This window comes from Ovis canadensis, chromosome 14, assembly GCF_042477335.2.
Source record: "Ovis canadensis isolate MfBH-ARS-UI-01 breed Bighorn chromosome 14, ARS-UI_OviCan_v2, whole genome shotgun sequence".
Lineage (NCBI taxonomy): Eukaryota > Metazoa > Chordata > Mammalia > Artiodactyla > Bovidae > Ovis > Ovis canadensis.
This window is the reverse complement of record NC_091258.1, coordinates 74,334,383-74,344,726: the sequence shown is the minus strand read 5'-3', so window position 1 is coordinate 74,344,726 and position 10,344 is coordinate 74,334,383. Positions and strand designations below refer to the sequence as shown.

The 10,344-nt window shown below is 47.2% G+C and overlaps 1 protein-coding gene and 1 long non-coding RNA gene across 2 annotated transcripts in view; one reads left to right on the top strand and one right to left on the bottom strand.

The window, feature by feature from the left end:
- Positions 1–535: 535 nt before the first annotated feature.
- LOC138419230 (uncharacterized) lies at positions 536–3,891 on the bottom strand. The gene is made up of 2 exons (XR_011248897.1): positions 3,649–3,891; positions 536–1,622 (listed from the first exon to the last, which is right to left on the bottom strand). It is a non-coding gene; the product is annotated as an uncharacterized lncRNA (long non-coding RNA).
- The window catches only part of LOC138419228 (zinc finger protein 665-like), a 25,532-nt gene continuing 18,228 nt past the window's right edge, over positions 3,041–10,344 (top strand). The window contains exons 1-3 of the mRNA XM_069551791.1: positions 3,041–3,218; positions 6,251–6,321; positions 9,541–9,667. Coding sequence (XP_069407892.1) covers positions 6,265–6,321; positions 9,541–9,667 — 184 coding nt within the window. The 5' untranslated portion in view covers positions 3,041–3,218; positions 6,251–6,264. The remainder of the gene's footprint in view (positions 3,219–6,250; positions 6,322–9,540; positions 9,668–10,344) is intronic.

The following is a 10,344-nucleotide window of genomic DNA, read 5'->3' as shown; positions in this document are numbered from 1 at the left end:
TAAGAAAAATGTATTGGTTAGCTCAAGGTTTGAGAAAAGTTAAGTTCCCATGGAACCAGGTGTCGTCATCGCAACACAGAATTTTAAGAGAAACCTCCTATACAAAATTAAAATTTTGAATAGAGAAGGGAAAAATATCTGACACTTGTAGATTGTTTCCTCCTCCTGCAGCTTAAGAGAAAGATAAAAAAAGTTGACACTTGCAGCCTGTATCCTCCATTTGGAGATCCCTGACCTTCCTGTGTGTTACACTATCAGTATGATCATTTCCAGGCCCAATCACTTTCGTGTTTAATTTCGTTTTCCCAACAATGTTGAGTATTTCTTGGATAATTCAGTTCAGTTTGTGTTTACTACTTCATATGTACTAAATCCTCAGTATATCTACTCCTGGAATTTCATGAAGACTTTCCCTGAGGTGTCTGGGCCAAACTGTTTTAAGGTTACACCACATCTGTCCACATCCGTGTGTACTGTCTGCATCTGGAACGTGGACAATTCTCATGCAGATTTTTCTCAGAGCACAGAAAACAACTGACTGCTTTTTCACTTTATTAATGAAGAAAGGCTTATTCTCAGCAGCTATTTCTTCACCAGCGCACAGTTGGTAAAAGAGGAAATGAGGGGATAATTTAGTTACATCAGTATAATAGTTCATTACTGTCTAATCATACACATAATATCCAGGATGCTGTGCAAGGACTTTTTTTTCCCGTGATCATCAGAGAAATGGCAAAATGGAAAATACTTTTCCTAGTATTGAGGCTGCAGAGCAGGGCCCTGTGGGGCTTCCAGGCACAGAGGCCTTTTTGGTTCCCATTTCTTATAGGCAGGACTGCAGCCTCCATGACCTTCTGTGAGTCAAAGGGCAGAACAGATGCTGATCAAAGAAGGATGCTGACACCGGGTCAATCGTGTCCAACTCTTTTGTGACCCAATGGACACAAAATAGGTTGCCATTTCTTCCTCCAGGGTTTTTCCCGACCCATGAATCAAACCCAAGTCTCCTGTACTGGCAGGTGGATTCTTTACCACTGCACTGATTAGGAGACCAGACCACCTAAGACCCTGCACACAACTTCATCTTGTCACCAACCCCATCCTTTTACAACTTTGCAGAGGAAACAAGAATACAAGACTGTTACTGCCTTGATCCTTAGCATATATCACCAGGGAGGGGGCCTAAAGTGTTCCCTTTTAGCCTCCCACATATATAAAGCTGCTGTTTATCCTCCATAAGTCTGTCTCTGTGTTTCTATTTCAAATATTTCGGTTTGGCATTTCTGCACAGAGAGCCAAGATTTTGGCATCAATATAACCTCTGGGCTCTGGTTCAACCCAGACCTCTGACTTGTCGATTCAGAGGAACATCTTCCAACACGTACTGATGTCTCTAAGATGTGACAGGACCAGACACAACACAGCCCAAAGGAACATGCAGGGCCCCTCACCAAAGTTCTAAGGTACATACACCGAGGTTCTCAAGCCTTCCTTGTTGTTTTTATTATTATTGGGTTAATATTCCTAAGGTTCCATTTTTAACTATTACATGTGTATTTATCTTCTTTGACTTTTCTTGGTATTATAGCTTCTGATGACAGAGTTGAAGCTTACTTCGGATCCTGTAATTATGGAAAAGAGCAAAGATTAAAGAATTCTGCCACTTCACTTCCAGGAAAAGGGTTACTGCCAAGAGCCACCCTTCCCCATTATCACTGATTTGAGACCCCCACTAGGCCCCCTGTTTCCCTGGGAAAAAAAACAGACACACCCTCCACAAATTCCCAGTCTATGCCTTATCAGTGATGTGTTGTTGTTTTTGCTGTTGTTTAGTCGCTCAGTCACGACTGACTCACTGCAGCCTCGTGGATGCCAAGCTTCCCTGTCTTTCACCATCTCCTAGAGTTTGCTCAAACTCATGTCCATTGAGTTGGCGATGCCATCTAACCGTCTCATCCTCTATCATTCCATTCTCCTCCTGCCTTCAATCTTTCCCAGCCTCGAAGTCTTTTCCAGTGAGTCCGATATTTGCATCATGTGGCCAAAGTATTGGAGCCTCAGCTCCAGCATCAGTCCTTCCAATGACTATTCATGGTTGGTCTCCTTTCGGGTTGACTACTTTGATCTCCTTGCTCTCCAAGGGACTCTCAACACTAATCTCCAGCACCACAATCCAAAAGCATCGATTTTTCTATGCTCAGCTTTCTTTATGGACCGACTCTCACATCCCTTTTTTAATCACATCCCTAGCTTTGGCCACCTCATGCGAAAAGTTGACTCATTGGAAAAGACTCTGATGCTGGGAGGGATTGGGGGCAGGAGAAGGGGATGACAGAGGATGAGATGGCTGGATGGCATCACTGACTCGATGGTCGTGAGTTTGAGTGAACTCTGGGAGTTGGTGATGGACAGGGAGGCCTGGCGTGCTGCGATTCATGGGGTCGCAAAGAGTTGGACACGACTGAGCGATTGAACTGAACTGAACTAGCTGACTACTGGAAAAACCATAGTTTGTTTATAGGGACCTTTGTTGGCAACGTCATTCCTTAGCTTTTTAATACACCATGTAGTTCTATCATAACTTTACTTCCAAGGAGCAGTCCCGTGGCTGCAGTCCCCTTTAGCAGTGATTACAGTATTGAATTAGTTTCCTCTGCCCCCCGGTAGCTCAGACGGTAAAGCGTCTGCCTACAATGCGGGAGACCCCGGTCCTGCACTCCAGTATTCTTGCCTGGACTGAGGAGCCTGATAGGCTAAAGTCCATGGGGTCGCAAACAGTCGGATACGACTAAGCGACTTCACTTCACTTCCGCCGTCTGCGCCGCGACGCTTCGCCACGCTGCGCCGAATGGCCCCGCCCCGCCGCGCCGGGACGCGCCCGCCCCGCCCCGAAGCCCGCGCGCGCCCCGCCCCGACGCCCGCGCCGCTCCACCCGGACGCCGCGCCCGCCCCGCCCCGACGCGCCCGCCCCACGCGGCGTAGCCCCGTCCTTCCGCAACGAGTAGCCCCGCCTCCGCGCCGGGACGCTCCGCCCCGCCACGCCACAGAGCGAGTTTCCCCATTGCCGTTCAAAGGCCCTATGCTGGTCCGGCTTCTCTCCACCACCTACCCGCTTACGGCCTGGCCCCGCCTGCCGGCCGTTCAGCTATTTGTCTGCGCGTGCGCGCACTGTGACCTGCGCGGAGGCGGAGAGCGGCGGCTGGAGGTCCCAGCGCGGGGTGAGTTTCTGTCTTTGGAGTCGAGCCTGCCTATCGCGGTATCCTCTTCCTTGTACCCCGGATGTGAGGGTCGCTACTGACTCTGAAGTGAAATCAAGTGAAGTCGCTCAGTCGTTTCCGACTCTTTCCGACCCCGTGGACTGTAGCTTACCAGGCTTCTCCGTCCATGGCATTCTCCAGGCAAGAATACTGGAGTGGGTTACCATTTCCTTCTCCAGGGGATCTTCCCGACCCAGGGATCGAACCCGTGTCTCCAGCGTTGGAGGCAGACGCTTTAACCTCTGAGCCTGACTCTAAATCCCCGCTTTTGCCCCACCGGCGAAGGGGCGCCTGCCTTTTGGTTTAAGTCTGCACTGAAGCCGGTTCCTGCTTCTGGAACACTGAAACGCTGAGTTTCGCACCTTTTCCCGGCTTAAAACCGTTTACTGACCTCACTGACCCCTCTATCCTTTCTGCACCACATACAATTCTATTAGGTGAGGTGGTTTATTCGCTCAACGTTCTTCAGCCTCTCCTCGGGCCCTGGAGGCCTCGCCGGCCGCCCCGGCCCCGGAGGGCAGCGTTCTCTCCCCGGTCCTGGGATTCTGGGGAGCCCGCCCCGCTCCTGAGACCCCCTCTCTCCCAGCCGTCTGTCCTCACGTCTCCTCTGGCCGGTCCTTCTGCCCTTCAGAGTGACCTTTCCCCTGATCCCTGATTGGGGGAGCTGACCTGAACCAGCCACGTGACACCCACCACGTGACACCCACTTTGGCCCCAAATACCATCCGCTGGAATTTGGCTCTTGTGGGAGGGCCTTTCTTACTCAGTCTCCTACCCTGTAAATAGTGGGCGGAAGGCGGGATGAGAAGCAGAGACAGCGACTCCTAGAGAAATGGAAAATTGAGAAAAGCCTGTGGGACAAGCGATGGCAGTGAAGAGGACTGTGGGGAACTTGAAAGAGACAGCTTCATGAAAGAATGAGCGTTGAAGTTAGCGAGTGGGGAAAGGAGAGAAATTCAGAGCAAAGCAGGGTCTCCGTAGAGTTAAGGGTGAGCAACATAGGGAGGTGTGGTTGTTCATTCCAACTCTTTGGAAGCCCTGTATCTCCAAGAGTTTTCTCAAATCCATGTCTGTTGAGTCCAGGGATGGTATCTCACCATCTCATCCTCTGCCGCCCCCTTCTGTAGCCTTCAAGGGAGAGGGGCTGTAAATCAGGGGTCCCAAAGAGGGCGACAGTGGAGAGGCAGTTCACACAGCCCGCAAAGGGGATACAAGAGCTGGAATCAGAGCAACAATATCCTGGTGGGAGAGAAAGGGGACTCCTAGTGATTGGAAGAGCTGAGAAAAAAAGCGAGCTGAAGGGAGGCATAGCCACTTGGGAGTGCCAGAGAGTTGGGAGGAAGGGAGGGCAGAGGTGGAAGAAGAAAAGCAGAAATCCATGGAGATTGAGGATCACCAGGGAGGTTGGAGAGAAAGCAACTTGAAGGCGAACAGATGGCAGAGAGAGGCGGGATGGGAGGCAGGGAAGAAGTAGAGAGGAGGACAGGCACAGCAGGAGAGCAGAGATGCAAGCAGAGAAAGGGAGATGTAGAAAGAAGCAGGGAAATAGATCAACCAAATGAAGTGAAGCAGCTAGTGTGCAGGTGATGGTGGGGACTAGATCCGGAAGAGTGCTGAAGCAGCTGGGTAAGAATTATTAAGTCGTTATACATTGATTCTTGGCTTTAAAATCTAATGCAACTCTTCTTTAAATTATACAGATCAGAATGAGAATTGCAAAACTTCTGTCTGTGAGGCATATGTATTTGGTAATCATTTGTATTAAAACAGCATGCCATGTGTAGAGCCAGTGAGGTGGGGGCTGTGGCAGTGACTTGATTCTCCCAGCTGTGGGTCACCCCCTTTGCTCTTCCTGATGCGGAGTAGAGATTATGGGAGAGAAAAAATGGGGCAAGAACTGATTCACTTACTACATGATGCCTTTTCAAGGAACTTTCAACATGTTCTTTGTGTAGGTTTTACTTTTGGCTTTCTGCTTTCTTTACATTTAATTATTTTTGTAGCTTGGGATAAACATTTGTTCATTCAATAGCGACTTTCTTGTAAACAATTATGGAGATTTGTCTCACTTGGGATAAGTTGGATGAATGTAGAGAATATTATGGTAAATGAATTAAGACAGGGAAAGACTGGTATTATATGTCCTTCCATTATATGGAATATTAAAAAAAATGAAACTCACTAGTACCAGAGGGTAGCATGGTGGTCCTCTGGGGCTGGGAGGTGGGGAAGATGGGGGGATGTTGGTCAAAATGTACAGACTTTGAGTTGTAAAATGAGTGCTTCCTGGGGAGGCATGTGCAGCATGCTGACTATAGTTAATCCTGTTCTGTTACTTCATGCTGGGAATTTGTCAGGAGAGTATGTCATCGGTGATCTCACCAAACACAGAACATGGGAATTTGGAGGAGATGGGTGTGTTCATTAGTGGATTGTGATAAATATTTCACAGTGTACACATGTGTCACATGCTCACAGGGTGTATGGTATGTATACACATACTCCTTTGGTTAGTCGGTTCTCCCTGATCAGACAGGCTCCTCAGGTTCTCGTGTGGGGCCTCGCCCCAGGAATGTGCACAGGCCGCAGATGATTCCGATCTGGATCCTGCACTGAGCACCAGGGCTCTTAGCCTCCACTTCTGAGACTGAGATCAGGCCCTGGGGGAGGGGAGAGTGCTCTGCTCCGAGTGGGGCTGGACCAAGGCCTGCTCTGTGACCTGAAGGGCATCATAGGGTCAGCAGAGGTGCCCCCTGTTGCTGTGTGCATGAGGCCTCACCAGGAGAGGAGTGTGATCCAAGGAAATTGTGGTAAAGTCCCGTGTTGGACTCTCTGCAGGAGCTGACTGTGCTGAGTCCCTCCTGAGACAGTGACCACAGAGGACTGTCTGTTCCACATGGTTAGGGCTTCCTTGTGTGTGTGGTTGGGGATGAGGAAAGGAGGGATGTGTTGACTCTAAGCATTAAACAACATGTTTTCAACTTTCATGATAGAACTGTGAAGACTCATGGACAAAGAGGCCCAGAAGAGGAAAGAACAGGAGTCAGGCATGGCTCTTTCTCAGGTAGGGTCATATTCTCAGTGGATTCTCATACTGCCTTCCTGAAATGCTGATCTTAGGACTCGCTAATCGTGTCTGACTCTGGAGTGTCCTGTGTGACTCCTGTATATGCACACTCGCCCGGGGCCTTCCCTCAGGCTCTGTCAACTCCACTTAGATCTGGTCTCCCTATGACCTGGTGACCTGGCCCTTGTGAGGAGGCTCCCTTGGGCACCATCCTGGGCAGGGCTTCTCACCCACGGGTTGGAGACAGGGTCTCAGTGCTGTTGGGCAACAGGGACTGTTGAGGGCCCCTCTGGATGCACTGTCTGCTCTCAGTCAACCATGGTAAAGAAGCTGTACATGGACCACAGGTATTAACATGTACAGTACACGGGAAAATCTGCAAAAGAGGCCAATGAGTGGAAATCAGTTATAACTTTTTATAGCACATTTGAAACTAAATGAGCACCTCCTTGAAAACTTAAGTGTTTGGGAATGGAATGGAATGGTATGTTCAGAAAGCGATGTCAGGGCTAGAGAGTGGTTCGCTACACCATCTAATTTAAATTATGAAATCAGGCTTACTAATTTTTTTTCTTTCTTTTTGACCACATGATATAGCTTCCAGGGTCTTAGTTCGCTGAGTAGGGATCGAACCTGAAACCATGCAGTGGAAGTGAGGGAACTTAACCACTGGACCATGAGGGAATTCTCCAACTTTACTAATCTTGATTCGGTATTTTCCTAATGGAATGAAATAATAAATTTTGGATTTTGTTAATAAGTACATAGCTAAAACTAAGGATAAAAATCACATTATTAATTTTAAAATATATTTATTTCCTGTACTCTGACTTCATTGCTTCAGTGTCTTTTCCCTAGTTCTGGCGAGTGGTGGCCACTCTCTGGATGCAGTGTGCACACTTCTCATTGTGGTGGCTTCTCTTGTCTTGCAGCCCAGGCTCTAGAGCACACTGGCTTCAGTAGTTTCACCTCCTGGGCTCTACAGCTCTGGCTCAGGAATTGAGACTCACAGGCTTAGTTGCCCCTCAGCAAGTGGGATCTCAGACCAGGCAACAACCCACATCTCTTGCATTGTCCAGTGGATTCTTAACCATTTACCCCTAGGGAGGGCCACATAGTGTTAAATACAGGTATTTTATAAAGATTGGAAGAAATCTCCTGTATGTTATTTTCTGCTTGTATTATTACTGTTATTATTAGCGTTTGAACTAGAATAAGATAATGTTGAGGAGTTCCCTGGTAGTACAGTGGCTAAGAATGTTCCTGCCAATGTAGGGGGCACGGGTTCCATCCCAGGTCCAGGAAGATGCCTCAGAGCAACTAAGCCCATGGGCCACAACTACTAAGCTTGGGCCCTAGAGCCTGGTAGCCATTACTATGGAAGCCCGCACTCTCTAGAGCCTGTGCTCCAAAACAAGGGAAGCCACTGCAAGGAGAAGCCTGTGTACTGCAGCTGCAACTAGAGAAAGCCCACTCACAGCAACAAAGACCCAACGTAAGCAAAATAAATAAGCTTTGAAAAAGAAATAGAATGTTGACAAAGTTACTGAAGGAAGAAGTACAATGAAAGAAGAGAACGGGAACCCACTCCAGTATTCTTGCCTGGAGAATTCCATGGATAGAGGAGCTGGTGAGCTTCTCTCAGCAGGGTTGCAAAGAGTCTGGCATGAGTAAGCAGGTAAACAGCAACTTCCACACACAGTAGATTGAGCTCTGAAAAACAAATCTCAGCATCTAACGTTCCTCCTGGACATTCTTCAGTGACTTCCATTAGCTTTTGGAATAAAGTCCAAAATCCATAGATCTTGCATAAATTACCTCTACCTGGCATCACCCCATCTGCATTCCCTGTGTCCCAGTCACACTGGCTGACTTTCTGTTCAGTAAATATCTTCCTGCCTCAGAGCAGGCACGCAGGCTGTTCTCTCTGCTTGCAACACTCTTCCGTTCCCCACCTTACCAATCCTAAGTGTTTCTTCCTCACAGAGACCTTGTCTGATTTCTCAATGTAGGTGAAGACTTTCTGTTTAATCTTGTCCTAGCACCAGGCCTGTGTCAGAGCACTGATTTCAGTAGTAACATCAAAATTGTGGATGAAATTGGCTGGCTGGCTGCTAGATTGTAAGCTCCATCATGTTCACTGCTGTATTTTAAGTTTGAGGCACAAAGCTGATGCTGAATGCATTTTGATAGAATGAAAGAAAAAAATAAAGACAACTCTTCTTATTTCAATCAATTGTGTGTTTACACATGCATGCATGAATGCATGGGTATGTAACTCCATGGTTTTATTACAAAAACATCCTCATAAATAATGGTGTATGCTGTGTAGCAGTTTCAGTTATCTCTTAAGTTTATTTCATGGTGTTGATTTTTCTACATCATCACATGAATGATGTAAATTGTAGTAAGATTATTGACATTGTGAGGGTTGCCATGGAGAAGGTGTGACCCTGTATCGTGACCATTTATGCTGTTGTATTGTATTTCAGCTTCCTTGAACTTGTTTCAGGTATTCTCAGGGAACTCTCTGTGGATGCCCTTTCCTTCTCTGCTAGTTAACTGGTTGATTCTTTAGGTTCACTTGTCTCTCCCAACCACCTGAGCTCAGGTGCTGTTGCCTCATTTCTTAGCTGTTTGATCTGAGCGATTTCTTAGAGTGACAGAGTTTTCTCCCCAGTAAGGTGGACACAGATCTTTCTCTAACGTGCTGTTATGTTGATGACAAGTTCATCCGTATGAAGTCTTTAGAGTAATGCTTAGTGCGTAGGACGTGCTGAAACACCTGTCGTCAGTGTGATGATGTCGTCATCATCACAGTGTGTGTTCTTTCAAAGTTGCTGTGGACTTTGTCATCTCTGAAGACACCAGTCTTGCTGTAACTCATCTAGTAAGTGACACTGTGTCACTCACTGTGTTGAATGTAATACTTCTGCATAGACAACCCAGTCTTGGTTTTACTTTGTGTATTTTTCATGTGTTGTCCACATACATGACAAATTCATGTTGATTGCAAGATATCATAATCTTAGGGAAAAAGAGGAAATTATAAATTAGATTAGAGACCAACAGTTTGCTTCAAGCAGCTTTTAATGGATCTATCAGAAAGTATATTACTTCAAGTGAATTGAGCTTTACCCCTCTCACCTCTTCTCATTTTGTGTGAAACTAAGAATCCTCCTCAGGGCCCTTTGGTGAAATCTGTTTTCATTTCAGGCACAATTGACCTTCAAGGATGTGTTCCTAGATTTCACTCCTGAGGAGTGGGAATGCCTGGACCCTGCCCAGAGGACCTTGTACAAGGACGTGATGGTGGAGATTCTCAGGAACCTGCTGTCTGTGGGTGAGGGTCACTTCCCCCTGAAGTGGGGATCTGCCCTGGGGTACCTTTGCATGTTCCCTCTGTACCTTTTGAGATCCCCTGTTTTCTTGACTAAGTTCAAAACCTTGTTGACTCACACATGTAAAGCTTCCTGATTGGCATCAGGCATTTAAACTTGACTTTCCTTCAGGTGACCTGCCCACTGTGTGATGCACAAGGAGTTTCTCCACAGCTCAAGTGTTTATAAAGCTGATTTCAAACTGTGAAATCTCCAGTTGCCTGTTTTCTAGCCCTGTGTTCTTGGTTCAGTAGTTCTTAGACAGGAACTGGATACCTGCTGCATATTGTACTGTATATTATACTGTTCCCTGTGTATTCAGAAGGAGGCAGAGAGTAAATTTAATGAGAAGTGTTTTTCTGTCAGTTTATAATGTCTGCATTCCTTGGCTGACAAAAGAGCTGGATTCTACACCTGCCAATGCAGGAGACACAGGTTCGATCCTTGGTCTGAGAAGATCCCACACGTCACAGAGCAGCTACACCTGTGTGCCTCAACTATGAGCCAGCACTCTAGAGCCTGGAAGCTGCAACTACTGAGCCCACATGGGACAACTACTGAAGCCCGTGCACCCAGGAGAAGCCGCAGCAAGTGAGGAACATGGGCACTGCAACTGGAGTGTAGCCCCTACTTGCTGAAC